Source organism: Ictalurus furcatus, chromosome 13 (assembly GCF_023375685.1).
Source record: "Ictalurus furcatus strain D&B chromosome 13, Billie_1.0, whole genome shotgun sequence".
Taxonomy (NCBI): domain Eukaryota; kingdom Metazoa; phylum Chordata; class Actinopteri; order Siluriformes; family Ictaluridae; genus Ictalurus; species Ictalurus furcatus.
This window is the reverse complement of record NC_071267.1, coordinates 19,492,338-19,511,888: the sequence shown is the minus strand read 5'-3', so window position 1 is coordinate 19,511,888 and position 19,551 is coordinate 19,492,338. Positions and strand designations below refer to the sequence as shown.

Genomic DNA, 19,551 nt, shown 5'->3' with positions numbered 1-19,551 from the left:
AACTTTGTAATTTAAGTGTATTTGGCTTAAAGAAATTGATTTAACAACTTAAAAATTTTGAGGTAATTATTTTAAATGCTAATGTGAATTGAAATAGAATTTTCATATTCTTAGTGATTTATATAAAGTAATCAAACCTGTCAAATGGATCTCTCTATATTGGACTATGATAGATTAAGCTTCTGGCCATTTTTAAGTCATCGCAAACTGAGTTCATACAAACAGTCAATGAATCAGTTTTTGTAATGAGAATGTGTCTGTTGTAAATTTGACCCAAGCACCAGTCTACAGTATGTACCGTATGTTCTATATGTAAGGAATAAAACACAGCAGTGCATGCTGTTATAAGAAAATAATCAATAATGAGGTGATGTGATACTATTACCATCCCAATGTTCATTGTTTTCATATAACAGCCAGTCCTAAAGTGTCCTCTTATACCACAGCAGTTTGCCAACAATTACAAAATTTCACACATTCACACCACAGTTTAAAAGGACTTTCGAGGCATTCACTCTTTGTGAAGTATTGAGTGTTATCAACGTACCAAACGTTTGTACCCTGTTCCTCATTTAGTTTCATGTTCATTGATCTTGCTTCTTGTTCCTCATTCTCGATTCTTGCCTTGCCTAGTTCAGGCCTGTTTACAGATCACCTGACCCACTGGCTGTTTCTTGACCACGCTATTGTCTCATGATTTGGATTTGTCTGCCTGCCTCTCTTTATTAAAAGCTCTTATCTGCACTTGCATCCGTCCTAACCTGCATTACGTGGAAAGCGTGACAATGATGTTATACTCTTTATCCATTTAATGTTATGGAATGTCTGTAAAAACAAGTTAGTTCCTGTTATCACTTATATTGTAACAGCTATAAACAACTGTGGTATAATAAATAACAAATCATTTAAAAATTATGTATTTTGAGTTCAGAGGTACTTCAAAAAAATGTTTAAATGCCAACAGACTAGGACTGAGTTGTTCTGGAGAGATTGTGTGTCTTTTTTTCCCTCACCCTTTTTTCTTTCACTGTGTCAGGCTACAGACCACACCTTTCTGCAGAAATGTCATTATCACCATGGCAACAGTCCCTACTATGCCAAGCCCAAGATTCCTTTGCCCGTCTTTACTGTGTATCACTATGCAGGAGCCGTTACTTACCAGGCAAGCAGCTAACTTCATAATAACATGCTTTCCTTCATTGATTTAGATTTCATTATTCACCTAGTCATGACCACTGCTTCAAATAACTGTTGTATTCCTTCCAATAGGTTCACAACTTCCTGAATAAAAACCACGACCAATTTCGTGCAGAAGTATTAGAGCTCTTTGCACGCAGTAGATTACAGGTAGAGTCTCAGCTGCATTTTATTTTGCCTTACTAAACATACTCAAGTGAGGAATGGTGGATTGGATATGTTCCTCAAGGCTTATGCATGTGGTGTGTGCAGATGGTGTCAGGTCTGTTCCGTAAGGTGCAGGAACACTACATCCACCAGAAACAGCTGCGTGCCAGAGGGAGAGGAAACCGGCACCAGGCTTCAACTGTAGCTGCACACTTTCAGCAATCACTCACCGAACTCATCACACGGCTGGACAGGTCTTCAAAAACTCACCACCATTATACTTTTGTGTTCTCACTGAACTGTGCTGTATTCTAAGGACCTTATTCATGTGATCATGGAATCAAATACAAAAATACATTTAAAAAAAGGCATTAGATCACAGAATTGGGGTGTGTGGGAATGCCAGAATTATCGTTGGTAATTTCATGAATTGGTCATGAAAGTAAACATTGGTCCGGTTAGAAGTAATACATTATTAAATAAATATGGTTAAGAGGTACCCAGTCAGATTAACTCATCTTATCCTCAATGCTGTGACATTTGTGCAATGACATAATGTTGTCCTCTCACAGCTTCAGGGTCCCTGGTTCAATCACTCAGGTGACTGTGTGGAGTTTGGCATGTTCTTCTCATGTCTATGTGGCTTCCCTCCAGGTTCTATGGTATCCATCCAACTCCCAAAAACATGCCAGTAGATGAATTGGCGACTCTAAATTGGCCGTAGGTGTGAATGAGTGTGTGAACATCTGTTCCATACAGGATGTATTCCCACGTTGTGCCCAGTGTTGCTGACATAGGCTCTGGATCCACAATGAAAGTGGCTAGTCAATGAAAAAGGATTAAATACAATTAGATTTTTCAAATATAGCTGGTACATTGACATTGTAGAGGTAGAAATATCTGGCTTCATAAAATATGCTTTCTACAGTATGTACTATATGTCTGTCTTTTGTTTTTATCCCATATCCCCATTTGGTTACCTTCCAATTCCCACCCACCAGCCAACTCTCCCATATCATACAATAGCTACCAGCTGGGGAGGTTGAGGGCTAACACGTTATATGTGAAGCCAGCCAACCACGTCTTTTAAATTGAAGCTATCTACACATACAAACCCAATTCCAAAAAAGTTGGGACGCTGTGTAAAATGTAAATAAAACATAATGCAATGATTTGCAAATCTCATAAACCCATATGTTATTCACAATCGAACATTGAAAACATACAAAATGTTTAAACTGAGTAAATGTACCATTTTAAGAAATAAAATAAGGTATTTTTTAATTTGATGACTGCAACACGTCTCAAAAAAGTTGGGACAGGGCAACAAAAGGCTGGAAAAGTAAGTGTTACTTACTGTAAGTACATTCTATTTTTGTTTTCATTTTACACAGTGTCCCAACTTTTTTGGAATTGGGGTTTTACATGAGCTCACAGATGCGCAGTGGACTAGAATGAGATTCTGAATGAGATTATGCTACTGTTATATCAATAAATTACACTTGCATTCTTGCTTGAATTAAAATAGAGCCATTTGGTTTATGTTTCTGATTCCTAAGTTGGTAAAAAGAAAAAAAAGTTGATATGTTCTCTCTGCCTCTCTTTCAGGTGTAAAAATACATTTATCCGATGTTTTAAGCCGAATTACGTAAAGGTAAACTCTTTCAGCCTATTTTATCTACACCAAATTACATATACTTAAGTCATAAAATACCTCATTTACAATGCCTCGTTTAAAATGCAATAATTTACATGGTTGTGTATTTTGTTTCATTTCTTCATACTGTCTTAGCTCCCTGGAATATTTGACGTGGAGTACATCGCAACACAGTTGAAGCACGGAGGAATCCTAGAGACAGTTCAAATTAGAAAACAGGGATTTCCTATCCGTATCCCATTCAAGTGTTTCATGGAGAGGTGCTGAATTTATTGTTATTGTTAATGTTTAACAAGAAGGTAATTTAAACAAAATGAGGTTCTGCATTTATTAAGCAATCATCTCTCTTCAAAATCTCTCTCTCTTTCACACACACTCACTAATGCTAGGTTTGGTGTGCTGTTAGCACAGCGGGCTGTAAACCTCTCTGATAAAGAACTGGTCGTTTCCTTGCTGGAGTCCATTGGTGCTGAGGACACGCAGTATCAATTAGGACTGACCAAGGTACAGCAAAAATGGAGCATTTCTGAGGGGACAGGCTCATATATGTATTGTCTAAAGACAATTTAGATAAATGTATGCTCTTATACTCGCAACTATAATTAACCCTCACACTCTCAGGTGTTTATGAAGGAATTATTGTACCAGCAAGTGGAGCAGAAATGGAGTAGCACTCAGACCTGGGCAGCCATCATTATTCAGAGGAACATCCGTGGCTTTATCTGCAGACGCAACTTCCGTTTCTTCAAGCAGAAAGCCATTATACTCCAGTCCCACATCAGAGGTCACCAGGCCAGGTCAGATCTGAGAGCACAGCTGGGTGGAAAGCAGGAGATAAGAACAGTATTTTAAACTGAAAGGGAAAGTGAAAGTGAGAAAGTTTAAACTGAAAGTGAAAGTCCAGGTTTCCTGAACTCCAGTTTCCCTCCATGCTTTGAATATAATAGAAATTGTCTTGACATTGTGTGCTATTGTCTTAAGCATTTCTGATATGCATATTCTTATGCATGGGGGCATGATGGCTTAGCAACCCATGAGGTTGGGGGTTCAAATCCCACCTCCACCCTGTGTGTGAGGAGTATGCATGTTCTCCACTCCAGGAAATCCAGTTTCCTCCCCCAGTCCAAAGACATGCGTTGTAGGCTGATTGGCATTTCCAAATGAAATAGTGTATGAATGTGTGTGCAGTTGTGCCCTGTGATGGGTTGGCACCCCATTTGTGTCCCGCCTTGTGTCCCGAGCTCCCTGGAAGAGACTCCAGGCTCCCCGTGAACCTGTGTAGGATAAGCAGTATGGAAAATGGATGGATGAATGGATATACTTATGCATGTGAAAAAAAATCTGAAAATATTTTAGGATACACTTTTGCCAAAATTGATATCTTCACTATATGAAAACATCATAGTAAACATCATGTAGTACATTTCCTTCTTTAGGTTTGATTCTGCATGTTTTTAGACCTTTTTATTCAAATGGGATTTTGTCAAACAGTGAATATCAGGCTTTGATCAAGTTGTTGGCTACTGCATGTGGCATAGAGAAATACACATAAACCTAATCAGGCTAATCAGTTCAGTTGATTCAGTCAAAATGTCCATGATGCCAGAATGAAAGTTTTAAATGTAATTTACTCCTTTTTAACATTTGGGGGAAATTGAATGCTATAACTTCACTGGTTGAGATATACACTACCGGTGAAAAGTTTAGAGACAGTCATTCTTTTTTTTTATCCCCCCCCCCCAAACATTTTAGAATAATAATAAAGTCATCAAAACTCTGGAATAACACAACTGGAACTATGGGAATTATGTTATCCAAAATAAATAAAAATTACATAATATTTTAGCATCTTCAAATAGTCAGCCTTTTTGCCTAGAATTTCCAGAAATGTATTCTTGGCATTTTCTCAACTCCCTTTCTTGAGGAATCCCACTGAGGTGCTTTTTAATCAGTATTAAAGGAGTTCACATCTACGCTGGTTACTTATTGGCTGCTTTTCAGAATATTTCACTCCGAGTCATCCATTTATATCCATTTATATCCATTTATTCATTTTTTTTGTAAATAAAACATTCGTTTTCTAATGAAAGATATATCTTTCATTAGTTTATATCTTTGTCTACAACACTACAATTATATCTTTCTCAACAACACAATTATATCTTTGTCTACAACACCGATTTCAATCATTTAATCATACACCAGATCAAAAGGCTTTTAAGATCATGAGAAACATTTCAGTCAAGTGTCCCCAAACTTTTGACCGGTAGTGTATGTAAATGTATTTAAAGAAAAAAAAGATATCTTATGATAAGCGGTAACTGTTATATATTGTCTCTCATTTACAGGAAGTATTATAAGAGACTGAAGCACTCCTTTAACCAATTCTGGGCAGCTCTTATGATTACTAGAAATACAATCAAGAGACGAAAGTGGAGGGTAGGTTCATGACAAACACTCTCTGTTTGTCCTTTGTGTCTGTCACTTCTCTCTTTCTCTCTCTCTCTCTCTCTCTCTCTCTCTCTCTCTCTCTCTCTCTCTGTGTGTGTGTGTGTGTGTGTGTGTTGCTCTCCTTTCTTTCTCTCTCTCTCTCTCTCTCTCTCTCTCACTCTCTCTCTCTCTCTCTCTCTCTGTGTGTGTGTGTGTTGCTCTCCTTTCTTTCTCTCTGTCTCTCTCTTTCTCTTCCTCTTCAGTGTCACATATAACATCATACCATATATCACAGAGACGACTCATATTGGGCTGTCCTGTGTTGTGCCCATTGCTAGGCAACCAGCACCAGTTTATTACTCAAACCGTGTTATAAACTGCAACCTCACCCTTCTGTCACTTTTTCTAGACTTGGTTTTTATATCTCCACAGCTGGGTCAAAGTATGAGTTTACATCACCTGCCACAGGTCTCATTAAATGTAAAATCTGTTAACTGATTAAATATTTACCACAGTACTAGACCTCACCACCAACATAATTAAGGACACAGTGAGGGAAAAGAGCCTTGAATGATTCAGCGGTGTAGCGATACGTAGACGGGGGGCATGAAACACATGCCCTAATGCCAGTGGCCAGTGTCAGTGACCTTGCCTAAATATACAGTCTTTTATCTTAGTGAGTTGTAAGACAGATTATATTAATATTTATGTATATTATTTATAAATAATATTTGTTCATTTGTATGCCCATATTTATGCAGTTTGAAGACATTAGTTGAAAATTGATTTATTTCTTACTCATTACAGTGCATCCCCATACATTAAACGCCACTGCAACAAATTAAAATTCCAACTAAAACCAACCACCCTGCTTATTTAAACTAAAGAGGGGTGTGTTTCCCAAAAGCATCGTTAGCCAACTATGGTCGCAAGTTCTGTCGCTATTAACATAGGTCAACAGGTTGGTGTTACCTGTAACCATAATTCCAATGAACATTCACAAACTGCATCACAAACTTGTGTGGCTGGAGCTACATCTCTCCACCTCACATTAGCTAATTAGATGACTATAATTCAGAGTAAGAAATGTATATGTATATGTATATGTGTAGATGTATACTTCAACATATTTAGATTTATACTTCAACAGCTTTAGAAATTTTCCATAAAGAAACTGCAGGGATGTTTAAAAAAGACATTACAAAAAAAAAAGTGCACACTCCCTAGTCTTAGTGCGTCATGAGTACTGTTACAGCTTGGTAATTTTTTTCCTGTCTTTATGCCCTTTCATCTTTGCTCCCAATAAGCTTCCTCTCTCTCTCTCTCTCTCTCTCTCTCTCTCTCTCTCTGTCTTTCGCTTTAAAACACACACCTTGTCACACTCCTCTGCCGTTTGGACTTCAAACCCTCTTTTTTAGTGAGATGTTACATGTATTTGCCTGCATCTATTAAGAGCTCTTCTCGGCTGGCAACTTCTCGTGTCACACCATTTCTTTAGGTATGTTCTGTTTCGTCTCTTCTGGAGTTTATATTACAGTTATCCAGTTAATGTATCATGAAATGTTAGCAGAATGTGAGAGTGATGTAGAGAGAGTGAGTGAAAAAAGATGGGTGTTCGAGAAGTTGTTGATTGCAGCTTATCTACAGCATAACTTGCAACATACTTACAGTAGTCCTTCATGTAGTCATGGCTGGGTTGTCTTTTTCTAAAATGAGGTGCTGAAATAATCTCGAAGCATGTTGAAGCATTAGATTTCTGTTTAGTTGTTTTCTTTATTACGTCCCCATTTCTTGTCATTTCTTGTCAGTTTAATTAAGATTGGGCAATGTCCTATTTCACGGCATAATATTATGACATGGATTTTGATTGTTTACTTTCATTGTTTTAACTGAGAGCAGCGAAGAAATGTTTATTTGATTTCAATGCTAATTTGTTCAGGATAAAGTGGGTTACTATTAAGAAGATATTCTAAGGAGACATGACTGGAGAGAGCAAATCTTTGGGATTTCTCACTTTTCTCATGAAAAAAACATCACACCTACAGTATAAGACCTGTGATAAACATGAACGAAACAGTGAAGGACATGTCATATTGATACCCAAAGATTAGGTGGGTTGATTAGGGTTGGCCTTGTGGACTTTTGTTCCATGTGACTTGGATGTTTGGGGTGGGGCAAGAATGATCCAGGTATATAAAAGAAGCTCTGTTTCCAAGAATAGCACAGTGGAGAGAGCAGGTAGAAAAACGAACCTGAGAAAGCATGTTTTACACGAAAGAATGAAAAGATGAAACACAAAAGAAACTAACTCGACTACAATAAAAGGATTTTGTCATTCATAACAAAGCCTTTGAGTGTTTATTAGCTAGTATAATACTGGCTTTGCTTTGATGTTACAGGAACTCAACAAGAGAACCAGAGCAAAGCAGGTGGTCAAATCCCAGTCTACCTATTCAGGGATGGTACGAGTTCTTTTCATTTCAGCTTTCTTTTCACCCTTTTTTCTTAATCGCTCAAGTGTTGCTCATTGTAGTTTGTTTTTATTTTTCTGTATTTTAGGATGTGGGAATGCTGGAGATCCCAGCTGATCTATCAGCTCGATTGCGTAGTTCAACAGGTACAAGTTCGTAATGTGTTATTAATGTGTGGACCGCATTCCATTATCCAACAACTTTCCTTTCATTGCTTATTCTTTATATCATCATCCATCATAGGGCGTCCACAGGGGTCAGGGGTCACAGAGGTAGCTCCACCACAGGTCAAAGCTGAGCACCGCCTCTCCCTGCCTCCTGATATCGACAGCTATCCATTCTCCCGATACGCCAACACAGTTCTCAAGGTACGGTGTGTACATAAATGTATTTTTAAACGTGTGTATTCTTATTATGAGTGCTGCGTGAATCAGTATGTGCTGTGTTCATGGTTATTCTTACTGTACATGTACATGCTGAGGCCAAAAAATTGAATTTCTGCCTGTTTTGGGGGTTCCCATGTTCAGTATTTAATTTATTTGTGATGTCACAGTCCACGGTAGCGGTTAATGGCTCGTGTACACTCAGAGCTTTAAGAATTTGCAGTTTTTCATAAATATTTCTTTATGAATCTTTCTTTACCTAACCTACTTGGTTTAAATGTTATATTTTTATCGTGGCAGTTGTATATGGTGTTTTACTATCAAAAAAGCTTTAGTTGTGCTGTCTGTTTTATCCAGTGTTATTGTGGAGACGGGTGAATTGTTTGGGCTCACACCCCTCACGTTTCCCATCACCCTGCTCAGCAGCATCTAAATCCAGTCAAGATACTCTACGCACAGAAACCCAACAGTGTCCTGACTAATCTTTTAACAGACTTGCGGCGATTAAAATAATTCATTTGTTTATACTGATTGTAAATATACATCTGATAAGTCAATTTCCATTACGCAGTGGAATGGAACGCAAGTGTACTGCGAGAAGGGGTTAATTCTGTTAATAATTGCTATGTAGATCAGCGATGCTCATATTTCCCTCTGTTGCAGGATGGATGGTGCCAGGCTCAGGGTCAGGCCCTCCAGAGACCTCTCACCTCTCTGGAGCCGGGGGATGCCCGCATAGCTCTGGAGATATACAGACTGGTCAGTGAAGAGAGTGTGACACACAAATGTACAATTAATCACACAATCATGAGCTCTACATGTTGGATTCTATGACTATTTCAATATTCCAAGTTTGGTATTGTGATGTTTTGAATACATGTTTTACATTTCTAACTCAATTGTGTGCTACTGTTTTGTGTTTAGAGGATATATTTCTGTCTAGAAGCAGGTTATATGTATTGTGTATTGGTTTGTTATGAGTCTTGGTTTTTTACTGTGTTTCTATTTATTTGTTTTCTCCTTTTTTTAATGCATCTGCACTCACAACATCTGTCAGTGCAGAAATTTTACCTTTTTTTATCATTTTACCTTGGGGCAAAATTATACTTTTGTTACTGCTTTTATTAGAGTGCCTCTTTACACGAACACAATGGCAAACTCTTTAAAGTAAGTCCTGAATTTCTTGCTACACAGTTTTGTGGCTCTACATTATTTATTTCAAACCACTTAAACATACATTGTCTCCAGATATGAACTAAATATTCCGTCAAAGGCTTTTGAACATGGTACATTTTAGCATTTCATCAAATGACCTCATTTTAAAAACTCCAAACCAAGGAATTGTAAATAAGTGAACTGAGGAACAATCCAAATATAGTTGGAAAAGGCCAAAATCATCTATCACTTTAATTCGGCACTTATAACACACAGCATTTTATGATTGTGTTATGATTTATACTAGTACTGTCTATTAGTCTTTTATTTCTAGGTTTGACAGATTTGCCTTCCAAGTTCATCTTCCTTTAATAAAACACTCATTTAGAGTTGCATTTGGATCTGAGAGCAACCAGTTAATAATTTCCCCAAAGATTTAGATTAGAAAGATTAGATTTTGTTCGAGCTGTGGCAAAAAAAAAAAAATTAAAAAAAATAATTAGACTGTAATGAAACATATTAAACCGCTTACACATCTACAAATGTGCACAAGAAGATCGAAAACACCATCATGTTATTTTGATATATTGATAAGTGAACTCTAACCAAATATAATTATGAAAATATCACTTTCCTGAGTCAGCAACACTCACTCAGGTTTTTAAAGGGAAACAGAGGAGCTGATTTGATTGTACTGTATATCACAGCGGCACACATAACCTTGTCCTGATAATGTGTTTGTTCTAACTGAATCTCGTTTTAGCTCGCCAAGTTACATCCTGCTCCTGCATTATCATGAAAATAACAAGGATACATCGTCCACACCACCATTCTGCAACTTAATCACAAAAAAAAAAATAACGACTCACGAATAGCGACTGACTTTTTTTTTCTTTCTCTCTAGCTTCTCCGCTTCTGTGGAGACTCCGAGATGACTGGATGGCAGGAGCAGATGTTGGGGAATTACATAGTGGAGAAAGGCCAAAGCAGACCTTCACTCAGGGATGAAATTCTGGCTCAGCTAGTCTATCACACATGGGGTTGTGAGGGTGAGGAGGGCTCACTGAGGGCCTGGTTTCTCCTGGCCTCCTGTCTCAGTGCCTTCACACCATCTCCTTCACAGGATAAACCTCTGCTCAAGTATGTGCACCAGTCTGAAGTATGACAGTAGTGTAAGGTGTGATAACAGTGTGTGATGTTTATTTTGAGTCCTATTGTGGGTTTTTTTCTTTTGTTTTGTTTTTTGCCATTTGGCTAGTACTGAAGCACTGAACTATTAAGTGAAAAGGTGGGATCAAGAGCTGTTAAAAGTATTTCTTGATAGAAACAACCAATATACACTGCCAGTTAAAAATCTTTTGAACATGTGTATTCAAACATATACCTAAATATTTGTATTTAGGATCTTACTCATTTCCTACTCTCAGATCCTTTTGGTTTTCTAAATGAGAGCTTTTTTTGGAAAGTCGTTGAGACTAGACAGTGTTAGTGTTAACTGTATGACAAATAAATGTGCTACAAGTGTCTAGTTAGAGTGATCCAGTGATTCCAGTTAGAGCTAGAGTTTTTTTCCAGTAAATAAATAAAATAACAAAAAAAATTATTTGCTTATACCTATTTCATACTTATTTATTTATTTATTTATTTATTGTAACTATTTCATGAAGCTTACAGAACAGGGAAATGAAACAGGAAGTTAGAGTAAAATAATCCAAAACAGGGTGGTGTGATACTCAAAGTCTTCTGTCCTGAAGAATTTCCTGTTACAAAAGTAAGCTTCTCCATTTCAATGACTATACTGTATGTTTTTTTCTGTTGTATGTTCCTTACTGGACGTTTCTGACATGTTTATTATTAGTAATAGATTATGTGAAGCTTCTGCCATACAAGTCCCTGTGAATGTGTTGTTTCTGTAGAAGCAGTAGCATATTAGAATAAGTGTATTAATATAAACCAGTGATTTACCTTACTGTACACACAGCAAACCTTAATACATTCTGACAAATCAGATTTGAGAGTTCAACAGTGCTGTGATATAAATTGGTTAATACAGTGTGTTCAAAAACTTTTGACTGGTAGTGTATATTAAAGAATTGTTACCAACTAGGAATCTCAACTTACGTTGTTAAATTAAGGGATGCTTTCATTCTCCCTTTATCACATCATCATCATCATCATCATCATCAGTCTATTGAGAAATTCTCCTGTATCTGTCAGGTATGTGTCTGACCAGGGTCCAGGAGAATATCGCTCTCTGTGTCAGCATAAGCTTCTCACATCTCTCCAGCTGCCATCTCCTGCCTGTAGACAACACCCCCCTACTCAGCTCGAATGGACTGCCAATCAGAGAAAGGGGAAGATGGTTGTGGAGGTCAACACCTTCAATGGTTAGAATCCACTAGGTTGTTTTTCTTGGGAAATGAAACAAAATGATGACTGGTGATACAATTGAATGATACATGCTACATGTATACATGATACATGACAATGCATGCTCTGAGCTTGCAGCTGTTTAAGAACCATTTAAGAGCAACAATGTTAACAACATTGTATTTCCATAGAGGAGAAGCTAACAGCAGAAGTGGAGTCCTGGACCACAGGAGAACAACTGGCATCCTGGCTCCTGAGCTTTAGGTCAGTAGAGCTATGTTTACAAAGATATTTATAAAGAAGTACAAACCTACTAAAGTTTTTTTTGTGTGTGTGTGCGTGTGTATGCTGCACTGTGAATGTCACATGTGAACATCTGCTTTAGTTATGCACTACACATACAGTATTGTAGATCCTTTACTACATTGCTTGTATCTTTCTCATTTGTAAGTCGCTTTGGATAAAAGCGTCTGCTAAGTGAATAAATGTAATGTAAATGTAATATAGTTCTTTGTGTGCTATATATTGTAAACACAGAATAATTACAATGGCTATGGTCTTTCTGCATAGTCATAGACAAAGGTAATTGTAGTATTCTAAACCTAAGGTGTCCTGCATAAGTATTCACCCCTTGAACTTTCCAAATCTTGTAGTGTTACAACCTGAAACTGAAATGGACTTAATTGAGATTTGATTTACACAATATGTCTGACATTTGAAAGTGCAAAATATTTTTTGTCATACAAAGTTTAATAATAAAAAAAAACATTTAAATTCAAACATTTGTTGGTTGCATAAGAATTCACCCTAGGGCAATAATTGCTAGAACCCCTTTTGGCTGCAATTAGAGCTGCAAGGCTTCTGGAATATGTTTATATCAGTTTTGCACATCTATATCCTGGTATTTTTGCCCATTCATCTTCAAAGAACTGTCCAAGCTCAGTCAGATTGGATGGAGCCCATTGGTGAAAAGAAATCATCAAGTATTGCCACGGTCTCTCAATCAGATTGAGGCCTGGGCTTTGACTGGGCCATTCTAACACAGTCAGGTTCTTTGTTATGAATCACTCATGTAGCTTTGGCAATATGTTTTGGGTTGTTGTCCTGTTGGAAGGTGAACCTTGGGTAACCACAGCTTCACCTTCCAACTGCTTCTTACTTCTTCAGGTTCTCCAGAGTTACGCTTGGTCTCTTGGCTGGTTTTTTGACTAATTCTCTCCTTGCCTGGTCACTGACTTTTGATGGATGGCCTCATCTAAGCCGAGCTGCTATTGTACTTTGCAAGATGTTCAATGTTTTTTTTGTTTTTGTTTTTTTATGACCAAACCCTGAATAATACCTTTCCCAAACTTTGTCCTGGAATTGTTTTCTTAGCTCCTTGGTCTTCTTCATGCTGTTTTAGTCATGTTCTATCTGGGGCCTTTCAGGAGCAGCTGTGTTTATATTGAGCCCATATGACACTTTAATTGTACACAGGTGGACTCCATTCAACTAAATATGTGCTTTGTTATGGTAACTGGTTGCACCAGAACTAAAGCAAACATTTTACAAACAAAGGTAGTTTCAGGTTTTAATGAAAAATATCTTCAGTCTTAATGTGGATTGTGTAACACACTGGCTACATAAGTCTGTATACTGTGCTATTATTATTCATTTATTCATTCATCTTCAGTAACTGTTTTATCCTGGTAAGGGTCATGGTGAATCTGGCAACAGTACCAGGAACATGAGGCAAGACAAAACCCTGGATACACACATACACACATACATTATACAGAAAACTGCACACAGACAGTAAACCAAGCTCAGGTTTGAATTGGTGACCTTGGAGCTCTGAGGCTCAATACTACCTACAATACTGCCTACTGCACCACAGTGCTGCCTTAAAGCATTATTAATGAAATATAAATGTATTTGTAAAAATACAGCGAAAATAACTAGAATTCTAAAGGTAAACTAGAAATGACATATAGATAAAAACAACACTAGAAACACTAAAAAGTATTCTAACTGAGGGAATGTGCTTTCTTCAGAGGAGTGCCTGAGCTTCAGCGGGGCTGGACTGTGTCTCTGCTAGCTGAAGAGGGCTGGTCTGATCTAAACGGCTGTGACTATGTGATGGATCTTCTGGCTGGTGCTGAGATTGATGTTCCCTTGGGACAAACATCTGCCCACCCTGATTATCTTTTCAGTGACATGGGAGACAGGTGTGTTATATACAGATTCAGGCATTACTGTGTAAATTCGTTATTTTAATTATAATATTTGGACTGGGGAAAATAAAACTGAAAAATACATGTGCATATTTTCTCACCACAGATTAAGATAAACCCTATTAAAATGCTGTCTAGTCCAGTATTGAAAAACTACATGTATTATGTAACTTGGTGGTATGGGTTGGTTGTATTTTTTCTGAACACTCAAAATCAGGATGATGGCCTCGGAGTTGGATGAGTTTATCCCTCCTGCCCCCTCCATGCAGGCTCCTGGCCTGCCTCCTTCTCAAGCTGCTCCATGGGACACTTATGGTCAGTATAGCACATCTCAGAGTGTGATAACTGCATGAATGTACTGAAATGTTATTAGAATTACTTTAAAGCATTAATAATTAGTCACATTCATTTCTTGCATTTGTATTAGAGTCCTCATTTGTATTTTTCCTCTTAGGAGCCCGTGCGCCAAAGTTGGATTCCTATGTTGATGACCTTTTCGATCCTGTGCTGGATCAGGGACCTCCAGTAAGTACAGTTTGTTGAAATCTAAATTTGGACATTACAGTTAGTGATGAACTGTTTTGAAATCAACATGGACCATCATGATTGCAGCTTTAAGGCTTGCATATGGTTATTTTTAATAGCACTCAGAGTAATTTTTGCTCATTTTAGTTTTGTTAATTTGGCATACTGATGAGCTGCTGTGTGGCTTTAGGATTTTGAGCGAACGGCCATACTGAACCGCAGGATGAGGGGAGGAGGAGGGATGCTCCCTAGCATGTATAATGGATCAGGTACACTCAGTACAACCCATGTATCATATTTATTTAAAGCATAAATAAAATGCTTTAAATACGATCTCAAATAATGAGTACTAATTAGTTTAATAATCACTTCAATTGTTTGTGCAGCTAGTAGTCATGCTGTTATTTATTAAGTAAAATAATGGTTTTGTTTTGCCTTCAAATGGCAGGAAAGCTCTTCTGCAAATTTAATACCTGTCCCTCTGACATATTAATAAGCACTCATCCCAAAATATTCATTAAGGCAAAAACACAACATAGACACAACAGATTATTTAGCTTATTTCTGCCCATTTAAAATATACAATCCTTCATCGATCCTGTTAGTAAATCAGGTTACGTTTACACATTTTATCCTAATCTTATCAAGAATTTTGACACAAAACAGAAAACATTGAGAAAACTGCAGAAAACACTAAAGCACACTTATCAATTGAAGCCTAAAGGCAGTTGTTGAATTCAATCAATCAGTGAAAACATTTTAAATATGTTAGCATGAGACATGACAGAATGTTTAAACAAATCTGTTGCTTTGTAGTTTTATCCGATGTTCAAATACAGTAAAAAGTGATTTTGTTGCTTACACTTTTCCAAATCTTCCTGAAGCTATTTCCTTCTCTAAAAGGTTATATCACACAAAGTTAAATTAATTAAGATACCTTTGACTGAAGATGCCATAAAAGCATTATACAAAAACTAAGTTGCCTTAGAATTCCTTTCTGAGTGAGTTTCAAGTAGACAAATTTTCTATTGTTTCTTCAGTACACAGAAATTCTTGTCTGTGGTAATGGTACATATGCTACTGATGTAGTGGATAAAGTTAAAAACACTTTTTCTTTGTTTTACAGGAGTTCCTATGCCAATGCCAGCTTATAATATGGGTGAGTGAATTGTATTGCACTGACATTATAAGTCCACTGCTTTGTGTTTAAAATGGCATTAGATGGTTATTACATGCTGTATTTTGTCATTTTTCACATTTTTCACAGGAATGCCCATGAATCCAGCCATGCCAGCCTATGGGGCCACACCAATGATGCCAAATATGATGCCTGGAGTTGCCCAAATGCCTGTGATGCCACCTATGCCATGTATGGCTTCCTTTACCAGCCCTTACCAAAGTATCTGACAAATACACCAGAAGTGTCGACATTTATGGTTTAGACGTAGCAATTACAGTTTTGACCCCTTGCTATAGTGATACAGGAGACACATGAAAAGCAAACTTTTCTGCATTTTCAGCTAAAGCCGAGTCAGACCAAATATGACTAGATTTCAGCAGAATTAGAAGAAAAGCTCATTCACTCAAGGGGTGTGAAAGATGCACATTTGTCCACTGATATATGTTAGGGATTTAATGGTAAAATTCAAGTTGTTCTCCCTACCTGCTAGAATTTTCTTGTAAACAATGTTGGCACCTTTGAATACAATATTCCTTAGGACGTGTGATCATCAGTTTTCATAATGCCCAAGTTCACATTCCTTGTTTCTTTCCCATAGCTATGGTGATGCCAGGTGCAATGGCACAATCAGCTTTACCTACCAGCCCTACAGCCATCAACCCCCAACAGCTGGCTGAACAGCAGCAAGCTTTCATCAACCAGCAAGCGTTGCTCATGGTGAGGATACACTCTCCGTCTAGTTGGTGTTGTCAAAGCAGTAACTCTATTAACCATATGATGAACGTCCTTGCAGGCCCAGCAGATGACACTGCAGGCAATGACACTGTCCCAACAGCAGCAGCAGGAGCAGCTGCAAAAACAACGCAAGCAACAGCAAAAGCAGCAGCAACAGCAGCAGCAACAGCAGCAGCAACAGCAGCAGCAACAGCAGCAACAACAACACCCACAACCTCAGAGTTCACAGAGCACCACCCCTCGAGAAGAGCCCACTCGCACCATAGTGCATAAACCCAACAATCCACCTGTGCAGCATAACATCCCAGTGGTAGAGCAGGTAGGTGTTCTTGTATGTTCTGTCTGATTTTACATGTGCTTCTAGTTGTCATTCTGTATGTATTCACAAAGCATTAACCTATAAACCAATTTTGTATAGCCTGCAAGAGAAGACAACTCTGCCACTGCACAGAAGCCAGAATCATTTCAGGAGAAGAGAGCTTTCTTCCAGAAGATTGGTGAGATTTTGGTGCTGTTAGATCTGGTATTGTTAGATTAGGAAGGTAAAGCCTGAAAGCAGACTAATAATTATGCAAAATGTAGTTCAATAATCTCAATTATACCCATTGTCCTCACACTGAATTGTGTTTTTGTATAACACAGGAACTCAGGAACCCCGTTCAAAACCCCCTCCGAGGGTCGCCAAACCACTTATCTATGCCGCCCCATCAGCCCAGGCCAGAGCTCCATCTCCAATTAAGCTAGAAGGTGAGGACCACTTCTGCCAAAAAAAATAAAGTTGTGTTCTTATATGGTATTTTATCTCTGTATTGTAATGTAACCCCCTATCTTGTTACTTGAGTCACTTGTGGCTTACTGAATGCCCGGTAATTACAGCATTTAATAAAACAAAGAACAATTTAAAAACATAATCCTTATGCATCATCTCCTGTGCTGTCTACTGAAGTGAAACCACCTCCAGAACCCAGTAAACCACCAGAGTCACCAAAACCGGAGGAGGAATCCCCTCCACTGTCACCTTCTAAACCAGAACCCAGCAGTAACATTCGAGACATCATCAGGCAGTACCAGAACCGGCCTCCTCCAGAGCCCAAGGTCTATGAGCCTGTCAGGTAAGGCTGTGATCATCTGTTATTTGCACGAGACAATGTTATACTGCTCTTATCACCTGTCAGAAATGAATGAGGTAACAGTGTTGGGTTATAGTAATGGTGTGGCTGGAATTTGAACTCCTCAGGGTTCCTGCCAAGCACTTTGCAAAAAAGAATGACCCTAAAGAGGAGGCACTGGCCATTCTCAGAGCAAAAGGAACAGCCTCTTCACAGAAGGTAAAAATATTCTGACAGACTTACTCTAACATTGATGCTATATTATTTTTTAAATAAACGTCTGATACTTATCTTATATATGCATGGATTCAAAAACACAACTACCTCATTTTGAAATGATACATTCCAAAAATTCCAGCATATTAAAAATAAAGTATAGATAAGTCCAGAAATATTAGCAGCCTTCAGGAAAAGAGGAAACTACTTAGATTTCTATAATAAAAATCATTCTTGTAAGCACCTTTTGTTTTAAATAAAACAAATAAATAGTAGTAATAATAATAATATTAATAACAGTATTTATTCTCAGAAACAGAAACAATGGGTTGCTCCTCCACCACAAAAAAAAGAGCCACTATTTTCTCCTCCTCCTCCTCCTCCTCCGGCTCCTCCGGCTCCTCCATCACAGCTTGAAAAACCTGCTCCTCGCTCCATCTCCAACAACATGAAACAGAAGCAGCGCTCTCTAGCTGACCTCTTTGGCTCCCAGCGCTCTCAGGCCCCTCCCACCCCTCCCACTCCTCCTCCAGAACCCGCCCCTATTCTTCCAAATAACATCCCTGACCCACCCCCTATGGCTGCACCTGGACTAAGTGAGTCAAATCGTGCACATTTAGTTCCTGGGTTGCTTTGATGTGACGTAGTGAAAAGTGGCAAATAAAAATAAAGGACTATATCATGTAATATAACAAATATTATTATTATTATTATTATTATTATTATTATGTATTATGTAATTATGTTCATATCTCGTTTGTTCAGGTCAGCTTCAGAGAATGGGCAATGAGGAGAGTGTTCGCTCCCAGCTACACAGATTTTCTGCTAGTGTCTACTTCTCCTTCTCACATATGACTCGGAAGCTCTTCTTGCGAAAAGAGGTCTGTTTAGAGAGACACCAATGATGGATTGCCTTCAAAAGCAGTGATCATTTGGTTTTGTTACATATCTTATTGGATCTGTGTTTACTTTTATCCAGTTGTTCTACCCCAGAGAGAAGTTCACTCACCCATATATCCTGAATTTACTGTGTGAGCAGGTAAGTAACAAAAGTAATGCCTTACAATGACCTAAGCAGTATGTAAAGTAGAGTACAAAACTTTGTGCACCCACTGGCCAAAATGAATAAGGCAAAGAAAGAGATTTATTTTCCTACAGATGCAGATGTAATTGTCCATTTTAATTGACTACAAGCCATTTCTGAAAGCCGAATATTATACACCACCGTTTTCAAATCACATCTGGAGGCTGAGAGTGTCATGACAAAACGCTCTGTCTTTTGGTACTTCTAAATACATGAGAGATGCAAACTTTTACACTCTGTACATACTGGGTCTCTACTTGTGGCATTTCTGAAAGGTAGATTTTTTTTTTTGGCATCCTACTGTAATGATTCTTTATGAACTCTAGATTATGAGAGACACCTACTCAGATGCCTGTGTGCGAATTTCACGTGAAGAGCGGCGCAAAATGAAAGATTTGCTCGGTAGGAATTTCAACAAGCCACTCTTCCGACTACTATAATCATCCTAAAGTTGCTGGTCCTATCCTGGTCTCTATCTGATTGCTTTTCTGGTCATTGACAGCACGCTTCCACGTCGGAATGAGTATCAGCGCTATGCAGGATGACGCCATGAAGAAGAGGGTTGTCATGGCAGCCAGAGACAACTGGGCAAATTATTTCACACGTCTCTTCCGTATGAACGTAAATAAGTTCCTATCCTTTTGAAATGAGCGCAAATCAAATGTCCCAAATCGACACA

At 38.1% G+C, this 19,551-nt stretch overlaps 1 protein-coding gene across 1 annotated transcript in view; it reads left to right on the top strand.

The window, feature by feature from the left end:
* The window catches only part of myo15b (myosin XVB), a 40,634-nt gene that overhangs the window by 10,390 nt on the left and 10,693 nt on the right, over nucleotides 1–19,551 (top strand). The window contains exons 16-47 of the mRNA XM_053640443.1: nucleotides 1,037–1,162; nucleotides 1,270–1,347; nucleotides 1,450–1,598; nucleotides 2,953–2,998; nucleotides 3,137–3,261; nucleotides 3,391–3,505; nucleotides 3,623–3,798; nucleotides 5,350–5,440; nucleotides 7,801–7,893; nucleotides 7,991–8,048; nucleotides 8,146–8,270; nucleotides 8,949–9,044; nucleotides 10,345–10,580; nucleotides 11,658–11,827; nucleotides 12,002–12,074; nucleotides 13,844–14,017; nucleotides 14,241–14,338; nucleotides 14,478–14,548; nucleotides 14,739–14,817; nucleotides 15,675–15,707; nucleotides 15,816–15,917; nucleotides 16,327–16,445; nucleotides 16,522–16,782; nucleotides 16,882–16,960; nucleotides 17,106–17,210; nucleotides 17,410–17,575; nucleotides 17,701–17,791; nucleotides 18,102–18,384; nucleotides 18,554–18,669; nucleotides 18,768–18,827; nucleotides 19,199–19,274; nucleotides 19,375–19,493. Coding sequence (XP_053496418.1) covers nucleotides 1,037–1,162; nucleotides 1,270–1,347; nucleotides 1,450–1,598; nucleotides 2,953–2,998; nucleotides 3,137–3,261; nucleotides 3,391–3,505; nucleotides 3,623–3,798; nucleotides 5,350–5,440; nucleotides 7,801–7,893; nucleotides 7,991–8,048; nucleotides 8,146–8,270; nucleotides 8,949–9,044; nucleotides 10,345–10,580; nucleotides 11,658–11,827; nucleotides 12,002–12,074; nucleotides 13,844–14,017; nucleotides 14,241–14,338; nucleotides 14,478–14,548; nucleotides 14,739–14,817; nucleotides 15,675–15,707; nucleotides 15,816–15,917; nucleotides 16,327–16,445; nucleotides 16,522–16,782; nucleotides 16,882–16,960; nucleotides 17,106–17,210; nucleotides 17,410–17,575; nucleotides 17,701–17,791; nucleotides 18,102–18,384; nucleotides 18,554–18,669; nucleotides 18,768–18,827; nucleotides 19,199–19,274; nucleotides 19,375–19,493 — 3,789 coding nt within the window. The remainder of the gene's footprint in view (nucleotides 1–1,036; nucleotides 1,163–1,269; nucleotides 1,348–1,449; nucleotides 1,599–2,952; nucleotides 2,999–3,136; nucleotides 3,262–3,390; nucleotides 3,506–3,622; nucleotides 3,799–5,349; nucleotides 5,441–7,800; nucleotides 7,894–7,990; nucleotides 8,049–8,145; nucleotides 8,271–8,948; nucleotides 9,045–10,344; nucleotides 10,581–11,657; nucleotides 11,828–12,001; nucleotides 12,075–13,843; nucleotides 14,018–14,240; nucleotides 14,339–14,477; nucleotides 14,549–14,738; nucleotides 14,818–15,674; nucleotides 15,708–15,815; nucleotides 15,918–16,326; nucleotides 16,446–16,521; nucleotides 16,783–16,881; nucleotides 16,961–17,105; nucleotides 17,211–17,409; nucleotides 17,576–17,700; nucleotides 17,792–18,101; nucleotides 18,385–18,553; nucleotides 18,670–18,767; nucleotides 18,828–19,198; nucleotides 19,275–19,374; nucleotides 19,494–19,551) is intronic.